Here is a 26880-nt window from a genome sequence, read left to right as displayed (position 1 = left end):
CCGGTGCCCCCGGGGGGGCTGGAGCCGGCCGGGCCTGAGGGGCTGCGCCCTCTGGAAGGGCACCAGGGCTGGAGCAGGGGCAGAGTGTGAGGAGCCTCCCCGCGAGGAGAAAGGAGCGGCAGGGACTGACCGCAGCCCCATTCCCCATCCCCTGCTCCACTGGGGGCTAAGAGGACAGAAGAATCATGAGCAAAGTTGAGCCTGGGAAGAAGGAAGGGGGAGGGGAAAGATGTTTTTAAGATTTGGTTTTATTTCTCATTATCCTACTCTGTTTTGATTCGTAACAAATTAAGCTGATTTCCCCATGTCCAGACTGTTTTGCCCGTGACGGTGCTGAACAATCTCCCTGCCCTTACCTCGACCCATGAGCCCTTCATTTTATTTCCTCTCCCCATGCGGGGCTGGGGAAGGGAACAAACGGTACAGCATCTTCGGCGGGCAGCTGGCCTGCAGCCAGGGTCAGCCCACCACACTCAGCCATACAACCCATGCATTCCCACTGAAGTCATACTGAAACAGAACAGCAAGTATCTCTCTAGCTGACTGGTCTTTTTTCATCACTTAATTAATGCTTCCTTCCCCTATTTACTCTGAAGGCCGTCCTACAAGATACAAAGTAAAACGTTATATGGGAAGATCAAATTCAAAACCATAGAGAGGTCAGAAACTTCTACAAGTGAAAAAAAGGATTGTCTCCTCTGAGGGTTAAAAAAAAAAAAAAAAGGGAAATTATGTATACATATTATGAAAGACTTACCAGTTTGAAAAATAAAACCTTCACCCATTCATTGCTTTTTCTAAAATTAGCTCACAATAAACTTTACACTAAACTGGAAAGTTATTAATATGCAACATTGTTTAACTAAATAATTAGTAAGTGTTCTGGTAAACATCTTTTAAGGTGTTAAGTACCAAGCAGTCACCTCACTCTTCCATCTACCCAGGAAAAAGTACTGAGCATGAAGCAAATATTTTGCACTTTTGTAGGTTTAGGTGATATTAACTATGGAACTGCACCACATGAGTGCTTATGATTTTGCCACTTTAAAATATTTTAACATAAACAGAAATAGCGGGAGACCAATTCTATGGTCATTCACTCCCAGGAATAACAGAACCCTATGTAAACCTCCTCCTGGATTAATAAAATTCTTCCAATCTGAATCAGAAAATCCTTTTCTTCACCTCCCTAAGTACTCAAAAGAGGAAGGAAAACCAGGACCAACATAGTCATTGGATAGATATGAGTTAGTTAAACTTTCACAGTATTTTAAAAAAACCCTACTGAGGTTAATCCTTGCCTCATTTCTTTATTCATGACCGACTTCCAAGGAAGTAAAAAAAGTAGTTTCACTGCTTATGTGGAATTTTTTAAAAAAAAATACCTGTACAAGAATACACTTCAAACTCCTTTAACCAAGTTACATCTGAATAGAAATACAAATGAAAGCATACTGTGTATCTGTCAGTATGGAACCAAAGGGAATAAGAATACCATAACAAAGGACAAACCTGACAAGTCTGAACTATAATATTCTGCAAGAGTTTCTTAGGGGTGATGAATTTGGTTTCTCTTCTTACAACTTATTTATCATATTCTTCGATTACTGGTATACATTCACTGGACAACAGTCAAAAAGTACTTCATTATATATAAATACCAATATACATTTCCACTATAAGCTATTTGTTTACAGTTTACTGCTTTACCTTGTGACTAATAAGAGAAGATGGGGGAAAGGAAAGCAGCATTCAAATGTTAATTTGGGGTGGGGAGCAGGGAGGGAGGAACTTGTGATAGAACAGTTTTTAAATCAATGCAAAAGTATTTGGCTGGACACTCCATTAAAAAGTGTTGCAGTCTGTACTAGCACATTTCTGCTTTTGCAGAATCTCAAGTGATTCTTATGAAATACTTAATATCTACCACACAAATAAGAAAAATAAAAACAGCACTTCAGGAGGAATAGTAGAAAAGTGTACTATTATATACAAAAAGAGGCCCAATGTAACATATTATTGCCAGCAAACTTACCAGTCGTCTCCTCTCCTCTTCAACAGCAATCAGGAGCCGAGCAAACTCTTTCAGTGACTGGGCTGAAAAGAAAACAAAGAAAAAGAACATCTTAGTGAAAATGACATTTTAAGACCAGATGAGTCCACTACTTGGATTGAAGCTGTATTTGTAAGACTCTATTCTTATATGGTACTTCACTGAAATCAGTAGTCATTAAATGAGGCACAGACTGAAGCAAGCAGCAGGTCAAGAGCAGGTAAAAAAAACAAAGGAGAAGAACCTCAGTCTTAAGACTCATATCACAAATATTTAAATGGAATATAGCGAACTGATTTTCCTGAAATATGCAAGGATCAGTCTCAAAACAAGGAATTCTACAGTCATCCACAAAATTTACATTAGCACAATAGGAGCAGAAAGACACTGCAAAGAAAAAAAAACATTTAATTTCTCCTATTAAAGTGCAACAATAAATATTTGCAAGAACTATGAAAAATGTTCAGGTAAAAATTTGAAAGTCATCATTTTAGAAGAAACTGTTACTTATGCCAATAGTTTAGGTTTAGCAGCTCTTTGGCTTTATGTTTTACAGCTACAAGCTCTCAGGTGACAAGAACCGATGATTGATTTATAAGCCAAGCTTTGAATTCTGTTAAAACTGTGAGAGAGTCTTTGCTTAACGCTGCCTTCAAATATAAGTGAAAGGGCTATAGCAGACATCAACAGAAACATAATAAAAGTATTAACCCATAAAAGAGGGCAAGAAAGGGAAAACATTCCAAAAACGCTTAAGGTTTCATTCTCATGTAAGGAAATGGTGCCAATCTCTCTAGAAAAGTCTGTCTTTCCATTTATATTACTTTCTGAAGGGCATATGGGTTATTCAGAATTCAGCATCACAGTTCCACAGACAAAATGCAAGAGAAGAATAATGTGAAGAGAGCTAAATAGCTCTTTTTACTTTCTCCTGATGCATCTGGCAGTAATTGCTGCCAATGACAGGATGCTGAATTTCGTGGTTTAAAGCACTGATCTCAGAAAGCAGATTCATAAATCCTACAGCTTCTCAAAACAATCTTGAGGCAATCTAAATCATCTTTGAAAGAGAAAAAAATGGAAACAAAACTTAAAGAATTTCTCAAAAGAACAGGCTTGAAAAAGTCTTCACAGTTCACTGACATACACTGCTGAGGGTATGCTAACAGAACTTTTGTCGTCTTCTCTGTTTTTCCATCTTCTCAAGTGTTTTTACAAAATATGTCAGTCTCCAATAATACAGCTTCATCCCCTCTAAAATGCCCTGAAAATTTTAAGGAAATAAGCACATTTTTTAGAGGATCTGCTATGTTCCAATACCTTCCAAGAGGGAACCAGTACCCAGCTTAACTGTCTTGTCAGCATTCACAAATTGCTCCTTAGTTTTTGGACCATACTGAAATAATTTTTATCCTTTATCCCACGTGGACCTTGCAGAAGTCATCCTTGTATTCTTCTTGTGCTCTTAACTTTTACAGCTGAAGAACACTTCGCTGTTTGTTCCAATTTCTTCTGCAAGACCTTACATAGCCTATTCTTTGCAACTATACTGCTATACCTGCATACCTTGACCTCCAAGTAATTCTTTGCTGACAAATTCTTTTTTCCCTGTTATTAGTCATGAGCTCTTTGTTTAGTCCAAGTACACCTGGTAAGCCCAATGTCCATCCAGATGGGTCTTGAGCCTTTTCCTTTAATATTTTTCCCTGAGAACACAAACACTAGAACATTTTGCCACCTTTTCAGTAAAAGAAATCCTAGGCCTCCTGCACAAAGTTCTGAACTCTGTGACTCAGGCCGACCAGCTGTGTCTTTCAGTTACTGACTTTCAGTTACTTACCAGGTCAGCCTTTATCACAGTTACATCTTGATATCAAAAATTTAGTTTGCTATCCACTGAATTAACTCAGTCTCTTAGAGTTACTTCATAATGGCCCATCTGTCAAAACCAGATAAAGAAATAGATGATGAACTGACTGGTTAAGTTACCTGATAAAAAGTCTGTTGAGTGGTAGGCACATTCAATGTACCCATTACAAAACCCTAAAAACTAAATAAACCATGAGCCAAACATACATGGCCAAACTATTTCTTATTTTCACACTGATATCCCTGAAAACTTCACAAGAAACTCTCCTTGCCTGTAGAAAACGGGACAGAACCAGTTCATCTCTTGCACATATGGCAGTGTGATCCTTTACCCACCATTAAAAAAATATATTAATATTTTCAAATAAACTAAATAAACATACTGCTTGAATTTTATTACCTATTCAGGGAATTAGGATGCACTTCAGAAAAGCATCTGACTTTCTAGTAAAGCCAGCAAACGAAATTGTTTCCAGATTATTTCAGTGAAATTGGTCATTTTTAACCGCAAGATGATGTGTTACTGCAGTCACACGTTAAAACTCCATTCCCCCTCCTTTTTTCACTTTTATACTGTGGAGTCACTCACAATGACAGAGCTATTTCAAAAATAAATGACCACACCAAGCACTATATCTGTCAGCAGATCCAGAACCTACTGAAATTTAAGTTTTCCATACCCACATCAAGCCTTACGGTACTCTTCACTTAAGTTTTTGAACACATCATTAAAACCATCTTTAATAAAACAAAGGTTCATGAAAAAAGTTTTCTTCATCATATGCAATGAGGAAGTTAACAGTTTACACCTTCCATCAGCCAAGCACAAATACTGCCAGTTCCCAGCCCAAAATATGGACAGGTTTTTATCTAAATCAAATAGAAAGGGTGGGGGACAGGCAAGTAAAAGCAATAGAGTTGTGAAGAAAAAAAAAAAATCCTCTCTGGTAGGCAACACTCAGCATTTTAGGAGGGAAAATACAGTAAAAGGAAGAACAGCAGGAAGCAGAAGCTGGGCACAAGGATGACTGGAAGATGTGAGAAGGAGGAAAAAAAAAAAAACAAACCAAACAACCAAACACACCTACCCAGTAAGAGAAGGTTTTGATTCATCTTCCTAATTTCAAGGCAGAACCAGAGGGCTTTTAGTTTCAAAGTCAAAACTTTCGCTTAGAAATTAAATAAAACCAGGACAGACTGAGAAGAAACTATAAAAATATGTTCTTAAATATGCAAATCAAGATTTTCCTCAATCTTTAGCACTTATAAAACGTCACCTATACAGTGTCTCAGCTAAAGACTCAAGCTGTCTTCATTTCTTCCCCATTGCCTCACCTTTGTGGCGGGATTAGAAAGGTCAAAGTTTCACTAAGAACACAGAACCTATACCCTTCAGCAGTACTAAGACAAACCATTCCCCTGATCCTAGAGACACTTTTGTTGCAGACACCTTTGTATCAATAGCGATGGCACCTCTGCTGTTCATTGTCCAACACCTGCACCCACCCTTTTTGTGCCAGTCAATGCCCACGAAGCCACAGACTGTCCTTTCCCAGCTCAAGGAGGTGCACGGGGAGAACAAGTGCATCATGTAATGCAGACCGTAACGAAGGATGCATGCATGCCCAGTACACCAACAGAGCACAGCAACACGGAGGCCTCTGGTGACCCCGCTGGTTCTTCTGCCCTTGCAATGGCACCGCATAACGTCAAAAGAGGCTTTACCACCATCAGCTCTCCTACAATACCACTGAGTACTTCTGAATATTTCATGTCATTACACCCTTCTCCCCATACAACCCTCACTCAGTCTGACCTCATTAAAAGCCAGGGTCTGTCCCCAGAGAACTTCATCTGTGCTGGAACCTGCAGCGGGAGGTGTTAAAGGGAAGGCAAGATAGCCATTGCTCCCCTTTTCCCACTGTAAGTTTTTCCCTTCTCCTCCCCTCCTTTCCCACAGCCCCCCTCTGGCTGCAGGCAGGTGACAGCCCCCCCTCACTCGGGCGCTGGGCTGAGCAGAGGGAGGGATACAGAGCCATGAGCTCCCAGGACGGGACAGGACAGGACAGCTTGCCCGTGCGGGTTGGACACCTCTGGAGAGCACAGCAGGGGTGCCAGTCCCCTCCACAACGCAGCCCCCTCTCAGGACTTCAGCACAAACCCAAGGCACAGGGTACACACACCTAATTCAGGATTCACCATTCTCAACAGGAAACAAGTATTTCAACAATAACAATATGAGATGCTTTTGCACAGTTAAAACCCAGAAGATTTAAAAATCAGAACCTTTTGAGTCAGAGACAGGCTGCTGCTGTCTGCCAGGAAGCCCAGGATTTATGCACAGGCGTCACAATCTTTTCTTACTAATGCTGCAATAGTTTAGGTTTTCTTTCCTCCCCTTCTTTTTAATCAGAACAGACACAGAAGAATTACAGCAAACTTTTGTAAATACAAAAGGGGGGTGGGGGGAGGATGAGTCAAGGATTTTACAAGAGGAAATGTCAAGGGAATGTGCTGATAAGAAATAAAATCTGAAAACATACTGGTAATATAAAATACAATATGTAACCTAACGTTAAATATGAAGGTATTTTTAATTATTTTCAAAAAGCATTATTGTTATTGGTGGGCCATTTTAAGTAAACCAAAGTGCTGCGTTAATACTTTATTCTAAGTCATTAGTAGATACTAGCTTACAAAATCCAAATAGTTTTACTGTCTGGTTTTTATTTAAAGGCTGTTCAAAGGACTTGTAAGATACACTTGGCATCATGATGGAAATTATGCCTGTGAAAAGCTACACCCAACATGTAAAAACAATCGTATATGTACCCGGCTGTATGCTTGTGGTCACATTCATCACAATTAAAACAGATCACCAGCTGTTTTTTCTGGAGTGCTCCCAACCCAGCAATAATTTGCTGCAAAACTTCCCTTGTTCAGGAGAAATAGCTCCCATTACTTTATATAAAAAAAAAAAAAAAACCAACCAAAACACCCTCTTTATACTGAAATGAAAAGTTTTTCAATTAATTTGCTTCATAAGGAAGCAAACTAACTGTGCCAACATCTTAAACCTTAATGGTGTAGATGAACAATGTCTTTTTTTTTTTTTTCCAAAACATGCATGTGTTCAATTTGGGTTTTTATCCTTATCGTTTCAAAAATATGGTACAGCTCCACAAACAACTATACTCACACAATCAAAAGAGAACTGAAGTTTAATGTAGGACTAAGTGAATGAGGAAGAAATGAGAAAGGATAAAAAATTATTTATCTGAATTTCTAGAATGCATTATTACAAATAGGCCTCATTTATGCTCTAGGTAGAATTCTGGTTTACTGCATTAAAATCAGCCCTGTGGTTCATAGGGGGAAAAACCATGTACTTAACCTTTATGAAGTTTTTGTTAGAGACGTGTGTAGACAATGTATCACCTTAAAACAGCATGCCTATGGACACTATTGAAGCTACTCTATCAAAAATTAGCTTAATACTGAAGAGTAGTGTTACAGTGCACTACTAGATGTTACAATAGGTATGAGGCCATCTATATTTAATGGAAAAAGGAAAGCAATGTGTATGAAACCAAGAAGTAGTTTTGTATGACTGATACTAAATTTAAAGATATAAAGCCAAGTTTGGAAGGGTATGTTCAGCCTGAGATAGGATGGAAAGTTACTGTAGAAGACAATAAAAATTACTTTTTTTTCTGTGAAATGGCCTGTTGGTTTAACTTTTACTTACAGACACAGTCTTAAACAACGCATAGGCAATTTTCAAATACTCTGAAGTACATCAAACAACATTCTATAATATTCTAAGCAGATATCACCACTATCTTCAGATACGTGAATGCCAGCATGGCAAAAATACGCATACAGAAATACATCATTTATTCTTGCAAGATCTTGCTGCATAGGAGGCAAAAATGTGCAAGCCTGACACAGATTTCCTCATATCTTCCTGATCTGACTGGGGAAATGCCAGGACTGTGCTGTACATTGCTCCTTACACACTTTGGCAGGAAGGTCAGTCCAGTACATCCTCTCCACAACTGTTCATGTCTAGCACAGGCATCTTATAGCAGGCTCTGAATTCATGCTTGAGCATGAACTTCAAGTAAAGTCTCCAAGGGAGTTTTTCCGAGGAAGTAATACGTTACTAAATCAGAATTCAAGATGGGCCTAAGACCCATAAGGAAATTTCCTTAAGGAAATTTCCATAAGGAAACACTTGTTTCATAGAGTTCAGCAGCAAAGCAAAATAAACTTAAGATCCATGAGTGCTGGGAGAAGAAATTTTCTTTTCCAATTCTAAAATGAAAGTAAACATATTATTAAATAGTTACTAATGCACAGACATATTTCCAGAGATTGTAATGACTAGCATTATTTGCTACCACAAATGCCATTTCAAGCAGTTGGTGTTTTTTTTAAAAAAAAAAACAACACATCAAATAAATTTTCCATACTTCTTTCTGCGGCTTTAAGCCATATTGAAAAAGTACAAGGCAGGGGATGGGGGACGAAAGTATCACAAAAGGAACAACAAATGGTTTCCTGATCAGAGAGAAAAATCACAAATTTGAGATTAACACTGACCGACTGCCACAAGTATCTGGAATAAAGAGACAATAATCTGATTTCTCAGTACTTTCTACCTAACAAGAACTGGCGATGTCAAAAAAAAAGCCACATAGGATCTCTAGTGTGTATCTGCAGGTAACTAAACTGGATGTCTCAAAACATGACCGCTATGGCAAGTTTTCAACAAGCCAAAATGTAAAACCAAAGGAGGACAGTCTTGAAATAGGGCTCTCAAAGCCTCTGATACTCTTTGTCTTTCAAGATGTTTGCTATGAATTTAAATATAGCCCTATTTATACAGCACAGATTTTCTTTTACCGCTGTCACAGCCTGGACTGATTTGTTAACAATTCTTTTTCTTCCTTTTTTTCTACTGAATAAAGTCCATAAAACATTAAAAGTGTACAGTTATCTACAGCTTTAAATGGAATTGCAGTTTAGCCCAAATGCAACAAGCTGCAGGATCAACACCTTAGCATGCAAATTGAAATAATTCGTGCAATTTATAAGTATTTCATAACCAAGATTTGACCGGGCTGAGCACCAGTGGAATAAAATTAAGAAAACAGTAGTGCAAGGCAACAATTCCTACAGAAAACAGTATTTCATTTTTCTTAACCAGATTTTCAGAAAAGCTGTATTTGGACAAATACATGTCTACTAAATTTTCCCAGTTATTGCTCAGATTTTAATTTTTCATTGGCTGCTGCTATTTTCTCTGCTACTGGTACCCTAGGTCCACTTCCCTCAGTTTCCAAGTGGAAACATTTTTGGAGAAACTTCAGTTTGGGAGTCTGAGCTCAGCACCATAAGTAATATTTACTGGGAAAGCAGAAAAGAAGACAAAAGAAGGGGACAGGAGTGCAGGATTTGAAACCACTGTTTTTCTTACCAATTTCATTCTCTTCTGCGTTTCATTCCCAAGATATTAGAGGAAAAAGAGCAACTGCCTTCTGTTGTTTAGGTTTAAGGTAATATTGCTTTGGCATTTATGTAAATACCAGTTTGTAAGCTGACAGCATGTCAGATGTGCTTTAACTTTAAACTGAGTATTGGTGTCAAAAGACAAATGATGTTAGAAGATTCCATTGTGGAAAAAGTTAAAATAACAAGATAACAGTTCATTCCTTCATGGGGTTTCAGTCTCGTTTAAACTTGGAATATTAACATTGGATCAGCTGCCTTATCCTGCATTTGGTTCCTCTTACTTCTCTAATCTGGGTAACAGATTTTATGGATCCATAATAAGGACCTCATGCATTCCTTTAGTCTGTGTTTACATTTACCACAACCTCCATCAGAACCAGAAAAAAAAAAAAAAAGCTATTTGTACCTTCCTATAATACAATGAAATGTTCTTCTGATAGTAAAAGACACGGGCTGAAGCAAAGATTCAAACGTACAAGTTTTCAAATTACACGGAAATACCCCAACAGACATTCTCAAATTGACAGCAAACTCTGCCAGCAGACAGTGGTTTAAATTCACAGGCCCAATAACCACCAATTTCCTTAAAGACTTCCATCATGAGAAGGTACACGAAGGTAGAGGCAACTCTGTCTGGTCTGTACTGCTTCTGTGACAGAATCAAGACACACCTGAGCAGACAAAGTGAAGCAATTTAGGACTCAATAAATGAACATTCTTACTATTTGCTCCATGATTAATCTGGTAAGTAAAATCTGCAAGGGCTTAATCCATGATGTTTTACCAATTATTACCATGATCTTTCAGATTTTGAAGCAATTTCTACCTAATCCAGACTCTGAACTTTCAACTCTGATGAACTAAAAAATAAATCCCCCCCCCAAAAAAATCCACCCAATTTCAAGGATAGTTTATCCTGACTTAACACAGACATGCCCATAAGAAAAACAAATATTAACTATTGCTGTAAGACTTAGATCCTCCCAGGGAGCACAAGTTACAGTGGTAATTATTTTTTTTCCTGTGGCAATTCCTGCCTTGAACTGTGAGGCAAGATATTCTGCCATTTTTTTCCAATTCTTGAAAATCAATGTGATACCTTACAAAAATAAATCCAAATCTGCCAAACAAATGCATTATACATCCATCAGGAGGGAAAAGTATGATAAAAGACAAAGAGACACAGAGTTGGAAAATGCCTGGTTTAAAACTTTTGCAAATAAATTACACAAATGAGGAAGCAAGAAAAATGACAAAATTATAAATTTGGGCATAAAAGTCTTGTTTCAAGAATCATATTCTCCTAATATGATCACATCTTGCACTATATACTGGCCAGCAGAGAACTTTATCAGAGCACAGCTACTGAAATCCATGTAACTAAATGTAAACAAACAAAACACAAGGCTTTTTTCTACTTCATTTGAGTTAAAGCACTGTAAACTCAGAGTAAATACAATGGTATTTTGTCCTCTACATAATAATTTGGAGTTTATTGGCTCTTTGAAGTATTAGGACAGGAGATAGTAATATGTGCTTCAAATTCCCCAAGTCGACAAAACTAGCAATGCAACTATGACATATTCAGAAACGGTCTCCCACTTCACCTCCCCTGGTTTATGGCATTCAATCCCTGTATGTTTTTTTAGGGAGTGTTCCCCATGAACAGATGTTTAAAAGGCCTTCTCTTGCTGGCCATATACCAAGCGCAAGCATTTCCCCTGACCAGTCTTCTGGGTTTTGTCATACTATAAAGGCAAGACAAACCAGCAGAAGAGGCCAGCAAGTTCCACTGGAACAATGGAACCTCCCGCCTGACCACAGTAAACCTGTACCTCAAAGTGCAGACTTAATATGCGAACCATGTAACACAACAAAACAAGACCTAAGCTTCATCAAAGCCCAAAGCTTTGCAAGATGTGTTTGCAAGTACACTGTAATACGTACATACCATATTAGGCAACTGGAATTTTAACTCAAGTATTTTCATCTTGCACAACTTAAAGAGCAAATATAGCAAGGTATTTTATGAAGGTTTTCTTCTAAACATACGTGAAACATAAAACGTAAGGCCACTATTAGAAGTAAAAATCCTTTTCCCCATTACAGAGCTATATTGAAACAGACTTTTGTCAGTGTAACTATCTAAATCCAGGCACAAACAGTATCATACACAAAACCTCTTTGCTCTAAAAAGCAGCTATTGTGTCACAAATACTTAAGCAAACATAAGCCTTGTACAAAGCTTAAACAAATACTTTCAAGTACACTTTCCACTCCACTCCTTTTCAACAAAAGTCTACAAAAAAAGCAACATGTTTATACACAAACTAAGAAGACTTGCAAGAAAGTCAGGTTATCTAGAATTTCCAGATCCACTGTTAGCTCCTCAGACACAATACTCAGAGAGATAACCTTAAGACATGCAACGTTACACCATTTAAATAAAACCAATTACTTGACAACTTATCAGTAAATTGCCATGCCCTACTTATGCAGAAACTCACAAAGCAAATACAAGTAGAAAATTCAAAACGGATCAAACAAAGGCAAAACATTCTCTAGAGTACTGAAAGATTTTTAAAATTTATAATGGCTGTCTATCCCACAGCACGTAACTAAAAACAGAAACAAAACAAACCCACACCAATTATTCAAATACCACCACCACACTTTTAACACTTTATTAAAAGAGCAGCTGCAGTATATCTACTCAGTGTTAGTGTTCTGACCATAAAAGCAGCGAGTATTTTGAAAATATATCATTCGATCTGGAAATTTATCTATCTTCTGCAGCACGAATTCTTCAACACAACAATTTTTCAATACAACACTAGCAGAGCTGCGGTAGAAAAATCCCACTCTAGACTATTAATAGTCTACAGCACCGCTCCCAAAATGTAGCATCCTGAAGGGACAGCAGAAACATTTTAAATGGTCTAAGCAATTTCTTCCATTTTGTTAGAAACATGTGACTGAATGGATCTTCCAGGCAGTCACTTGCTCTCACAGAGCACTGTATCAAAACCTTTCCACAAATCAGTAAATCACTTTTCTTGTCTCTCTCCTTCCTTCTATACTTCTGTGAAGGAGCGGAGGCTTTTGGGACTAGCCACAACAAATCTACTTTCATCATGTTCTCACAGAATAAAGAATCAACAGTTTTAGACAAGTGGTCATCAAGATATACTGCATCTCTATGCCACAACAAAATAGGGTTTAAAATTGTATCTGCCAAAGACAAATCAGCCTCCGTTTCCACCTGATGGAGCCACATGCACAGCAGTCCTAGGGCTGAACTCCATAGCTGCATAGCTCAGCAGGGTGTTGGGAACAATAGTCAATACATTAGCTTTTGCCCAACAGGTATGAAGTGATCTTAAATTACTTCTGGAGACTTACTTCAAAGCCCTAGCAGCTTGAATTGGCACCCATTGAAAATAACAGCCTAAGTTCCTATACTGTGAAAATCCATTTAATCTAACTAATCTTTACCTTAACTAAATTAACAATTAACCTTTGATTTGAACAGATCAAACTTCTCCAGATTTAACTGATATCCACAGCCTGTCAGAGGAAGAATAGCTTTAAAGGCCATGGACTATTCAGAAATAGATAAAATCAAAGGTGGATTCTGGTTAAATCACAGATTCTTTCAATCTCCTGCTTTCCTCCCTACCACCCCCCCCATTCCTACTAAAAAGAATCACAATATAAATCCACTCTCCATGTAAAACTTTCATTCTGAGAAAACAGTTGCTACTCCATGCTCAAGTTTTCTGAACAGTTGAACAACAAGGCAATGTGGGAAATAACCACTGGGCAACACACATCATCTTCAGCTGCAAAAGTAACGTTCAATCTCAGCATTCCACAAACAGAGGAGTTAAAAGTAATTATGATTACATCTCAGGCTTGCCAATCTCTGATTCTTCAGAGGCACATCCTAAATGAGGGGGAAAATACTCATAGTTCAATCTTTGCAGCTGTACAAACCTTATTTGTGTGTGGCTCTTTGCACGTGCTGAAACAGGGGAAGTAAAAGGAAAACCAATGTACTCAGAATGCAGCTGAGAATCATCAATACTGGCTTTTTTCTGATTTATAAAATCTAGTGCATTTATTATTTGAATGGTGAAATATTTTAATTAGGTAAAATATCACCAAATACTTCAACACATGTTAGGTCTGCCATAATTGCTTTGTGGAATTTAGGTCTACAAAGGGATCAAGGACTTCCTGTGCTTAAAACTCTAACCTCTAAGGATTTTGATTTTAGAAAATGAAAATCTTTTATCTTATTTGCTCAAAATTGAAGATGAGTATCTCAAAGCTGAGCTGATCAAACCACTACCTGTTATTGCAAACAAGTGCCTATTGCTCAAGAGGTATACTAACTTGACAACTCTAAAGTGTTACGCCTTTTCACTACAAGTGTATTATATGCAGCTACAGTACAGACCAGTTATTTTCAAACCAAGCCTGTAACGCAATTCTCTTGTCCTCAGACTGTCTCCCCATAGGCGCTCATACTTCCAATGGGATGCCCAGCTCTACAAAGAACAAAGCTATGTAATAAAAGAGGGAAGAAGAGGTATGTTGAAGGCATGGAACGAGGACAATAACGTAGAATGCACCTACAAGAGCACAGAAGATCAAACTATTAATGAGGGACACAGCGTCTTAATCCATGAGTGGCATGGAGTTGTCTACTTGTTTACTCAGCTGTTCAGGTCGAATGTTGACTCACCCAACCTCCTTAGCAGAATGCACCAGAAGAACCAAAGCTATTGCTGCCCACTGCCTGCCTCAGCCTCTTTCTGTAAACAGCAAGTGGCAGTCTGAGACACCACAGTTTGCAGTCCAATTTAATAAAATGAACTAGCATGAATATTAGACTCCCTTAGCACACCAGGATGTGAACTGCAGTGACTCAGGAGATCTCCTGCTTCACATCCAACTACTCCTGCCACAGAAGAAGGGTAGGACAGACAGGAAGAACAGTAACTGCATCAGCCACCCCAATCTAATTTTTCTCATTTGAATACACATCTTAAGGCAAACAGGGAAAGAAGCATGCAAATTCTAACCTTCTGATATATATCTTGAAGAAGAATTAAAAACAAGGCCTGTGTTGTTGATCTTATTTACTCTTTTCCTTCTGCACAGATAAAGGCCTATTGCAACATTATTTTATTTCCTGCTTTGTCAGTCTCATTTGACCTTCCACAGAAAGGACAAGAGCTCTTGGCTGGTCTAACAGAATGCCAGCCTTCTCTTTTTGGTAAAGATGCTGTTTCGAAGCCTCCGGGATCCTAGCACTAGCATAAAATCACTCATATCTTGGGGTCAAGAAACAATAGTGTTCCAGAAACAGGTGGCATTTGTTTAAATACGCAACAGGGATTAAAAAACATAATGGTAGGAACAGATTTAACAGATTTTAAACAAATACTTCAGGCATTTCACACCCTGATTGCGCTGAGTTCCTCCCATAATTTGTTACTGTTTAACTTTTGTAGATAAAAATAGTCCAATAGCAGTACCAAACAACTCTCTCCTGTGATTCAGATCTTAAAAGTAGCTCATGCAAAGAGTGAAGGTCACCTAAAAAGTTAATCTTAAAATTCATTCTTCCAACTGGATGAAAAAGAGCTGGCAAATCTAGCCAGGTAATTACTGTGGAAAAACAGCATACAATCTTTCTATGCAAATTCACTCTCAGCCGCAAATAGCTTTCTATGCTAATTCAGAACTCAACCCTTCCCCACCCATCTGAAAAAAACGCCTTTTGTAAATATGCTTGTCTCTAATATGTTCCACAAGGTCAACAAACTCAATCACTACAAAAGTCATTGGGATGATACCTATGCTAAAAAAGTCCGCCCCCACAACTTTAACCTGGAGGTGGTGGCAAGATCCTCCTCTTTCCTTGGTTTGGATAAGGCAGTAGTAGACCCAAGCCACTGGAATTCGTTTTGATTTAATTGTTGTTTGGTAATTCCAATCCAGAAATGTGGTTATGAATGGGAATTCACTGCAAAGCAGGTAGAACGTGAACCCTAAAAAGATGTTTCTTGAACAACCTCAAGTGATTAAAGAGATGATCTGTAAGATACGCAAGAGATTCAGACCGTAGGTGGCTCAATGGCATTTAATAATTAATTTGAAAACAGCCAGGCAAATGCAAGAAGCCATTGCACACAAGAAACAATAGAGATCCAGTGGCTTGAAATTGTGACTAGCTTGACAGCAACTTTCCGAGGTTTCTGATTAGCCTCTGAGTGGCTCCAAAAGAGTCTCTCTCCTAATTTGAAGACTGCAATGTCCACATATTGATTTGCCAATTTTTGCCTCCACACACTTCAGGCAGGAATAAAGCTCCCAAGAAATTGTCACTCTTTCTCTATCTCTCTTTTTTTGTGTCTCTCATTTTATGCATTGCATGCATAGTTTATACCATTTGAAAAAAACAGAATTTGGCACCTCTTAATGCCAATTAAACTTTTACATTGTTGTAAGAGATGGGGGCAGGAAACTTTCTGATTTTTTTCTCTTATTTGTGTAGGATTATATACAAATTTCCAAAGACAGATCGATTTGCTGTTCTGAATGACAGGATGCTTGTCCTCTGACAAGCTCTCCAAGAGGGCAGAGCAGCTGCTAACTCAAAAGCATTGTGCATAGGGATGCCCAGTGCAAGAAAAAAGACTGAGCTTTTGGCACTCTTACTCAACTTAGACAAGACAGCATTAAGAAAACTGCAGTGGACTCGAACGAGTACTATTAAAGCTTTTTTAATTATTATTTATTTATTTCTCTGTACATTTTAGTTGATTTTTCAAAGTTCAACTTGAAACTAACTGCCGTATACAACATAATTGCCTGGTATGAGTTAACAGTTCTGTAGATGGTCATTTGCTAGCAATTTTAATAACCCCATGAATGACTTTAAGTGTGAGTCAGCAAGATCACATGAGCCACAACTGCTAGGAGCAAGAGGAGAATTCAGTTCGCACAAGGAAAGGTGCCACATCTTAGAATTTCTGACCTATTCCTTGTGGGTCATTTAATAAAGATTTCATAGATGATCATAATCCTAGCACATTTCTAAATCAAGCATCTGATGCTACCTGAAACATCTGTCATAATATGATTCTCTTCAGAGGAAAAAAAAAAAAAATCCAAACCCAGCAGTAACTGAGTGAAATACACATGCCTTTCAATGGTTTTTGCTAAATAGCACACACTAATAAAAAGCAGATATTAAACTAAAATGCCAACATATCAGAATGTATTTATTTTTCTTGGCTTCCATTAATTCTGAAGAGCATGGTCTTACACTGCTAATATTAAATCTCACTGATCTATAACTAGCTGTAATACAAAACAGACAAGAACTTGTTAAAGAAACATGACACGATGCCATGGAGTTAAATAAAAATATTTATTATTTTCATCTGTATCAGCCACAATCCAGATAACAGAAACAGAAGAAAAGAGGATAAAACCAGGGAGATTCTTGGGGAAGAAATCAGGTGACACAAGCTGAATAGTACTAGAAAGGAGGAGCTGGGCAAACCTTATCCTTACAAAATTTATGCCTGCACAGGGTGTGCTGAGGAAAAAGACACTTGCTCATTAACATTATAGGTTTTTCACCTATCCCATCTGTGTAACATTCTGTTACCTGTAAGGTTTGAAACATGTAAAAATGATGCATCAGTTTTGCACAAAACTGTCACTGGGCATGGCAAATGACTGACCTTTACATTCATTCACTGCCAAATTTAAAGCATTTAATCTTTGTGCAAAATACTAATTACAAAGGGGGCTGAGAGTAACTGTGCACAGGATAGTATGTCTAAAAGAGTCAATGGCAAAATGTTGTCAAGTCTTGGCTATTTCAGACTGAGGAAGGTACAGTTGTTAGTAATATGGGGGAAGCAACACCCTTTCCTTAGAGAAAAGGTAAATTACATCAAACCTTCATCACTATACCTTTTTAGTATTAATGATTCATTGCCATTCATCATGTTATTTTTGCTTTAAAGATGCCACTTTCTGCATAACTTTTCAATTGCACAAAAATATTACAGCTTGGCTGAATCACAGGCAAATGGAGCTAATATCCATGTTCTACTATTAATGAGTATGGCCCTGTCAAATATCATGACCCTTGCGTTGCTGCAGATCACATGCTGCCACGTGCATTTCAAAACAGAGGAAGAGACAACACTGGCAAGTGTTGCTAGCTGTTTATTTTTCAAATGAGAAAAGCTAGTAAAGCTGAGGAGCACTGTTTCCCAACCCAAATTTCCTGGCAAATATCTGAAAATCTGAAAAAGCTTTTTATAGCATAAATCCTTTGATGTTCACAGTTAAAAAAAAAAAAAAAAAAAGTTGTAGCTGATTTAGAAGAATAAGACAGTCTGCTTATTCAAGAAAGTCAGGGGAATAGCTTACAACCCACACACAAAATGTCTGACTCTAAACTGGGCATGTTACATCTGAAAGTGACTACATAGATAAATCTGGGTAACTTGCAACTGCATGGAAAGAATACCTAAAATGCATGAAAAGACGCAGATTTTTATTTGTCAGAGAGCAACAATACTTCTATGGAAGAATTAAACGTTTTGAAGTAAGAAATCATAAAAATCAGAAATCAAAGATAGGAATTGAAAGAAAACAAAAAAAACTCAAATAAATCAATGGATTAAATAATAAATGGATTAAAATAAATATGAAGAACACCATCATAATTCTGTTTTTATTGACTGTTTCAAGGAGTTTAACTGAAACTACTTCTCATGAATTTTGTGTAATGGGCTTATTGGAATAGATGAGTTGTATAAACAGAGCACTTCGAACAACACAGGTTACAGGAAATGCAAATAAAACTGAAAGCTGTTACCACAGCTCAGGTTGGCAAAATAAAAATTAAAATTATGTTGCGCTTAGCTGCTGAAAGGAGGCCTTCAATTCTAGCATTGCCTCAAACAAAAATGTTCATGAAGCTAGCAACTCACTTCCAAACACTTATTACCGGTAAGAAGAAAAAAAAAAAGAAAAGAAGTCATTTAGACTTCATTTTTGAAAATAGTTGATTTTTTTTTAAAAACAGAAAAAACTAACATCATGACAGAAGAAGCCTTATTCAGAAGGTAAATTTTTAATGCTAAGATGCATTAGGGTGATCACCAACACTGATTAAAACAGAAATGTATTTTAAAATCTTCAGAATGTAGTCCCTGTGTTAAGCCCCTATGTATATACTGGTTTCATACAAACCTTATTAAGTTGGAGTATCGTTGCAGACTGAAGTGGCCTGCACAATTGTAGATATTCTTAAAAAAAAGGAGGTGAAAGCAGAAGGAGGCACTGAGAGCAGGATTCATCTATACAAAGCTGTCTTTGATGATAAGCAAACATCTAGCTTGTTGGGGCATGTTAAAGATATGGATAAATTCTAGGTCACTGCTTTAGGGAGATCAAAAATTGAGCCTTACCCTATAAAAGCACACAGTATCATTTAAGCTCTGTCAGACTTGAATTTGATTCCTGTCAGTTTACCTTTTCTTTGATGTACGTAACAATCCATCAGGCAATGGGTGCTTTAGAAGCTAGAAATCCCTTCTTTGAAGCTCTAACTGAAATAAATCAGCTGTCAAGCTTCATGAACTCTGTTTTTTTCCTAAATGGTTTTAAATGCCTGTTTAATGTCCAAACAATAAAATGTCTTTTCTTTGCTACATTTAGGTTCCAAATAAAATGAAATTTGTCTTTGTCTTCAGCCACCTCATTTTAAACACAAAACCTTACGTGTTTAAAAAAGTTATTGACCAAGTCTAAGGCATATAACTGAGATACTGTAGATTCAGTTTAAATGCATAAAATATGAACAAGCTAACTTAAAAAGCAAATAAATAATATGTAGAATGTCAAAGAAAACATACACACCATTCATTTTTTGTCTCTTTCCAATCTTGATACACCTGAAAAATGTATGCAGTTGTATACCTGAGTAGAAGCAGCTCAGTGGTTTCACTCCCCTACTTGTATATATCAGTAAAATTAAACCTCCCCTCCCACACCCCTGCCAAAGGTGAGTGGAAGACAGTGACCCAATACCAGCCATCTTTGATGACAGTCTCCTAACTATCACAGTATTGTAGGGTGAGGATGAGGCAAACCTTGTCAGTGAAAGCAAGCAGCTCAGTCCTTTAGTTCAACGATTAGTAACTCAGTCAGAAAAAGAGAAATATTTAAGGGAGAAGAGACGTGAAAATATAGTGAGACACTTGGAAAAGCCTAAATCTGAGTTTTCTCTCTGCATTACACAGATTAAAAACAACAAAAAAACAACAACAAAAAACTAATAAGTCCTACATTCCTTCTTGTACTGCCAAATTATTTATTTTTAGCAGCCACTACGCTTTAACAACCGTTTTCCTTCCTCTGAGATGTTTGGGAAAGACATGGGGGCCATGTGGTATGTAAGACTCATGACACTGAATGTAGCCATTCCAAAAATGGATTATAATCCAAGTTTATCACCACGGGAGCTACAGCACTCCAGTTGCTGCGCTACTGCCCAAAAGCATCACTGCAACCACAGCAATGCCTTGTAGTAAGAGTGGCTGAATTTCTGAATCCTGGTAATGTTTCCAGGATGAGTCTGCTGAGGGAAAACTATTTTGATGATATTAAAGAAGCTTACATTCAAGACAAGCTGAGCTGTTCAGTTCTGTGAATGTAGAAGTTTTGGATGTGTGCAGAGGGAGAACATTAAGCAGCTAGTAAATTTTAGCGGCAAAAGTTCAGACAACTATATACTTTGGAATGCACAAGTTGTAAAGAACATATTCTTGGGTTTAGATCCTTAAATACTTCCTGTGTCTTACTAGGCACTGAAGTGTTTTTTGGAGACATATATTATTTCATAGGAAATTCATGTACCTTTTCATATCTCAGCAAAAATGGCTAAAAATTAAATACAGAAGCAGAATTCGGAAGATTCACAGTTTATTCAGTTGACAAAGTACTGCTGGATACTTTCCTCTACAATGAATCAAGCTATGTCATGAAGACATAGGTTTTTCACTTATACTTTTAGTCTTGCATGATTTCTATTTACTGAAATGTTTCTATTTTTGTTACATGCTCCATTAAAAAAAACAACTGTGAATGCCCCACTATGTATGTGCCGTCATATTAAATATATAAGAAACAATATAAAATTTAACTGCAATCACACCACAGAATGTACTTACCAATATTAATTTCATCATCAGTTTCAGCATCTCCAATACACTCAAACTGGAAATCTTGTAAAGACTGTGAAAATTTTTGCACTGCCATGGATAAATCTAAAATTCAAGAAAGGAAAAAAAAATTAAAAACAAATCAGAATTACCCCATTACAACTTCATTGGAACAAGTTGGCTCCAGAAATGCATGAAACATTTTTTCTGTTTACGAAGTTTCCTTTCTAGTATCTTTTTTGGACAGTGACTTCCTTCAAAAAACCTCATCACCACTTCAAAATCAAAGCACCTGAGTTATCCCAGAAGCCTATGAAATAAACTGATGCCAGATTTCAAACATTAATAAAGATATTATGTCGACAACTGAAGAATTTATGTACTTCTTGAAAAATAAGAAATTAATATAATAAATGAATGTCTAGTGGTAAATTCCATATGTAATTAGACCACTGTTTAAAATACTGCAAGTTTAGTTTCCAGATTAAAGTAGAATTCATGACAGTTTCTTTCATAAACACTTTCAAAAGATTTACATTCTAAGTTTTCTAATACACTAAAACATTATACAGTGTTATGTAAAAGCTTTGTAAAAGAAATGGAATGGAAAAAATGGAACAGGCGCTTGCCAATCAACTACATCGTCCATGGATTATGAGCACCATTTTCACTGAACTACACAGAGTGGACCTTCAAACCAAAGAAATGTCAAAGCAATCCAAACTTCATAGCATAAAATTTCATTAGCATTGTACACACTCCAACAACTACAAAAACAAAAATGTAAATACAGAATATCAATGTAACCACGTAAATCTGTTCTTTTCTTTTTCAGGTATACTAATGACAAATGAAGAGATGAATGTGATAATGAATGAACTCGGTTGAGACTTAAAACCATTACCAGTCCAGATGAGCCCAGAAAACCAGCAATAAATCTCTATGTCCTAGAGGACATATGTAAAAGAAATGTAATGTAATTGCATTACATAATGTAAAAGAAAAAGGTATCTGTTTTGAAGCCAGGAAAATTAGCAATTAGATTTTCTAAATGTAATCAAAAGTCAATAGTAAGGATAAGTTATGAACATAAACAAATAAATTCTATCTCAAAAGCATCACGTTTCTGTCTGTCTCCATCCTTGGGAATGTTCAAAAGCCATCTGGACATGGAGCTGTGTAACTGGCCCTAGGTGGCCCTGCTTGAGCAGGGGGGTTGGACCCGATGACCTCCAGAGGTCCCTTCCTATCCCAGCCATTTTTTGATTCTGTGATGTCCTTAAGCCTCTGTTACTGTAAAGACATAAATGCTCATTTACTCAGTGCTGGACACAAAATCAGAAGGCTAACCTTTTTCCTGGCAGGAATACTGACTAGCATTTAAATACACAAATTGGCCTGATGTCCTAAATCAAGCCAGACACAAACAAAACAAAACAAAGTGTCAGTTAAATTTGAACAATTCCAACAGTAATAACCATTCCACTATCCCAAATGAAATAAGGTTTGAAAACCTTACAAACACTTCCAAGTAAGAATCCACACAGCAAGATGACTGATTTGGGGGGATTCTTTTTTAACTAAAGGTAACCACTATCAAGCAACAGAATCCCTGCCAAGATTTTGCCCTATCCTTGTATTTACTTAGTGCCTGTTGCTTTCATATTTCCACACCCAGCTATAGAGTACAGCAGTCAAACAAGCCAACTAGCAGTCTTTAGACAATGCAGACATGAACAACTTTTTTCTTGTATGAGTAAGGAATTCTATACCTGCCAGAACTGATCTGATAAATAACTAGGGTATAAGGAATTGGGTAAACGATTCTGTGTCTTTTTGATAAAAAGCACGGAAAACAGGAAAGAATGCTCCCCAGAATTATTGCATCCTTATTGAACATATCCTACTATGCTGTACGTAAAGATTATATTATTAAATGTATTAACAAATCAGATGCTAAACACAAAGTATTTCCTACTGTTTGTATAGATAAAACAAAATAGATCTTTATAAGCTGAGGCACTCTGGTTATGCAAATACAACATCTTTGATATCTAAGTGACTGATTGTTCTACAGCTGTTAGAAAGACTTAAACATGGATTTGTTCACAGCAGGATGCTACGAGTTCAAAGGGAAGAAACAGTTTTATTGTTGCCTCTTACAAGTTACGACATTGAGTTCTAAACCCTTCTATAAAATTGCTGCATGCTAATTGATGCCAAAAGAAATAATATGGCCTTAAGGTGATTGAATGAAAAAGATTCTATATTGCAAGTACACTGAAATGTAAAAATTAATTATCACTAATAGGAATGCATATTTCCTCTGGACAATCTAATAGCTGCCCTTGATGACCAGCATCTCTGTGAATGTGAAAGGAAACAAAGGAGCATGGACTCTTCCCTATCACTCTTCTACACATGCAGGGTCTCAGCGGAACAAATGTCAAGGGAAAGGAAAACCAATGATAAAAATATCGAAGGTGGAGTCTCCATTTTATATCCTGGATTAGTCACACACAGATGCTGACCTCTCTTTCATTGTGTCAGCAAATCAGACAGCGTTAATGCTTATATGTTTTGAACCTGAAGGAGGCATGTTCAACCTAACTCTGAAATAGTGGGTATGAAGAATGTAGTAAGAATGAGAGTGCTCATCAGATAACTTGATAAAATCATCCAGAATGATTCCATTTGGAAATTTTTGCCTCTATATGAGACCTATTCTAATAACTTGAAAGTACCAGAAGATACCATATTAAAGGTTAAAGCTGTTTAGTGTAGCAAGGCATAAAATGAGTTTCCAAGGTCAGATGCTTCCTATGACACTAATTTGCAGGTTCTATACAAAGTTAATTTTAACTGAAAATATAAAAAAATATTATTCTACAGAAAATTCTAGCTTACTTGGACAGCTTTGTACAGGCTGTAATAGGAGCTACACTGTAAGAACTCCAAGCTCAACTTTGCAGTTGAACCACCAACACTGGACCAAGCAGTGCAATTTCACATTTATCAATTTCTTTCTTAAGAGCATCATCACCTTACTTGATTACAAAATTTAACTAGTCACAGAAAGGACCAGTTTTGCTGTAAGCAGGCCTCCTTTAAGACATAAAAAGATTCAAAACTGAATTAAATCAGATTTAACAGCAACTGCCTCTTCAATCAAGAAAATGCAAATGATACCACTAGCACCCTGTCTTGTCTGGACAAAAAGAAAAAAAAGAAAAGAAAAAAAAAAGAGCAGAAGATGGAGCAGAGACCTTGTCTAGCTTTACAAGATATCATTTACCGCTTTATACCCCAGAGTCTTAATGCCACTGAGAGCCCCCAATACATCCTGCTCCTTCCACATGTAGGAAATTAAATCACCACACCAAACCAATCACCGCTTTATCATCTGCAAGCTATGGAGCATTGCAAGAATCACTCTTACTCAGCTTCTAAAATGTACATTTGATAGTCATGTCCCTCTTCTCATGGAGTCCACATGAAGCAGGATATTTCACTTCACCCAGGAAAAAAATTCTCTTTCAAGCTGAGTCAACTGATCTTCTAAGTTACTATAAAAACCTTAGCTTTTATTGACAGTACAACTCTATCACCCAGGGAAGGAAGGCTGCCCAAAAGTCTCAATGATACCGTAAGTGTTGTTGCCCCTGCTCTTCTGCACACATTCAAAGAGCAATCTCTCTGGGTGCCAGTGAAAGACTGAAAACAGACCCTGTTATCCCTCAGCTGACCGAGGGGTGAATTTCTAACTGACAATCATGTTAACATTTATTTTCTGACAATACTCAACCTGCACCTTACCTTCTGTTCCCAGTTTTCCCCAAAACCAAAGGGGGATTCAGTTAAGTTTTACAGTAAGGCATATAGTCAAGAGCAGCCATCTACAGGCTACTTACAGTGTAGATGTAATTAGAAGACAGAGTGGCCTGTTTTAGTAAAGGTTGAAGCAAGTCAAGTGGCCAGCAATATAGTTTATTTGAAGCTCTGACAGAGGAAGTACTAAAAGAAGCATACTACATTGTGACCAGAAACAATGAAAGGATAATTGCTGCTTAACCATAAGACAGTAATAGAAGACCAGTATTAAATTTGGATACATATAACACCAACCATCAGTATCATAATGTTAATGAAAGGATAATAAAAGCCATCATCCATTCAGGAAAGACATAGAGGAATCAGGAAACATGTTACTCTATTGTACTTCTTCCTGAAGTTTTATAATTTTTATCTATCCGCTTAACATATATTTACCCAACAAAAATATGGAGAAAAACTCTGCATTATCCCAGAAGTCAGGTTTATTTAATATTCACTTTGTTTCAAACTGCCAAAAGGGATTTAATTTGAACTGTAGTATATTACAATACTTAGGCTTCAGATAGGGCCTTACATGCTGGATACAGGATGGCAGGACTGAGGGCACCCTCAGCAAGTTTGCCGATGACACCAACTGTGTGGTGTAGTCAGTGTGCTGGAAGGAAGGAATGCCACCCAGAGGGACCTCGACAGGCTTGAGACGTGGGCCTGTGTGAACCTCATGAAGCTCCACAAGGCCAAGTGCAAGGTCCTGCACATGGGTCAGAGCAATCCCAGGCACCAATACAGGCTGGGTGGAGAACGGATTGAGAGCAGCCCTGAGGAGAAAGGCATGGTGGTGTTGGTGGACAAAAAGCTCAACGTGACTGGGCAATATGCACTTGCAGCCCAGGAAGCCAACTGTATCCTAAGCTGCATCAAAAGAAGCACGACCAACAGGTTGAGAAAGGTGATTGTCCCCCCTACTCTGCTCTCATGAGACCCCACCTGGAGTGCTGCATTCAGCTCTGGGATCCCCAACAAAAGAAGGACATGGACCTGTTGGAGTGAGTCCAGAGGAGGGCCACAAAGATGATCAGAGGCTGGAGCACCTCTCCTATGAAGCCAGGCTGAGAGAGTTGGGGTTGTTCAGCCTGGAGAAGAAAAGGCTCTGGGGAGACCTTACAGCAGCCTGCCAGTGCCTGACGGGGGCTTTTAAGACAGATGGGGATCGATTTTTTTGGTTGGGCCTGTAGCAACAGGACAAGGGGATAATGGCTTTAAACTGAAAGAGGGTAGATTTTCATTAGATATGAGGAAGGAATTCTTTACTGTGAGGGCGGTGAGGCACTGGCACAGGCTGCCCAGAGCAGCTGTGGCTGCCCCATCCCTGGCAGTGCTCAAGGCCAGGCTGGTTGGGCTTTGGGCAACCTGGTCTAGTGGGAGGTGTCCCTGCCCGTGGCAGGGGGGTGGAACTAGGTGATCTTTAAGGTCCCTCCCAACTCAAACCATTCTATAATTCTTTTCATATCCGTAATGAAACTATGATGTAGTCTCAACTACAATTGTTCTTCAACTTTCTTGTCCCAGATTTGCTAAACAGATTATAAGATAAATTCTTATATAGAGCCTTGAGGAGGAGGAGAGAACAATACATTGCAATAAAGTGATGAAATTATGGATGATATTATCAGAAGGAAAGAAGAGTGAGTATATTAGTTTTGGCACAAACCTCCACAACAAGGATACAGTTCTACAGATAAGGAAACTTAACTAGATTTCTACAAGTTGGTAAGCACAAAGAATTTTTTTGGTTGGGGTGGGAAAGTTATTTGGTTTTGCCAGTCTGATGGCTGGAAGAAAAGAAGCAAGCCCAAGCTTTTGACAGAAGTCAAACAAGGTCCAACAGCTTCACGCACTTGCAAAGGACCAATATCCCTACAGTCTGCAAGAAAACGTTCTCAGCAAATACATCAAAGCCAAAGTCTTTCCAGTTGCTTACTTACTAAGGTGACTTCATTAGCAAATAAGAGTTCCTATAACCAACACTGTTCTTGACTGATGTCAATCATCCTGGAAAAGCCTGGTATCATTCACTGAGTTAATAAAGAAAAACAGCAGTTGAAACCTAGTGAGAAGATTAAACATGCCTAAATGAACTCCTGAGTGCCAGCTGGAATGCAGTAAATGGGACTTCAAACAACAGGCACTCTGACTAAAATAGTAACAGTAACGTATCTGGTGATCTGACACAAAGCTAGTTATTACCGTATGGCTTCAAAGACAGGAGAAGCAAGGGGGCAATGGCTGAGCTGGCAGGATATTAGAGGCAATTCTTCAGTCAGTTGAATTTCAGGACAG

At 37.8% G+C, this 26880-nt stretch overlaps 1 protein-coding gene across 1 annotated transcript in view; it reads right to left on the bottom strand.

Moving 5' to 3' along the window:
- ARHGAP42 (Rho GTPase activating protein 42) overlaps positions 1 to 26880 on the bottom strand; it is a 162189-nt gene that overhangs the window by 107572 nt on the left and 27737 nt on the right. Inside the window, exons 2-3 of the mRNA XM_055702383.1 lie at positions 20716 to 20811; positions 2036 to 2097 (exon numbers count right to left, since the gene is read on the bottom strand). Of these exons, the coding sequence (XP_055558358.1) occupies positions 2036 to 2097; positions 20716 to 20811 (158 nt within the window). The remainder of the gene's footprint in view (positions 1 to 2035; positions 2098 to 20715; positions 20812 to 26880) is intronic.

This window comes from Falco cherrug, chromosome 2 (assembly GCF_023634085.1).
Source record: "Falco cherrug isolate bFalChe1 chromosome 2, bFalChe1.pri, whole genome shotgun sequence".
Classification (NCBI taxonomy): Eukaryota; Metazoa; Chordata; class Aves; order Falconiformes; family Falconidae; genus Falco; species Falco cherrug.
Note: the sequence above shows the minus strand (reverse complement) of the source record. Positions and strands in the feature narration are given on the sequence as shown.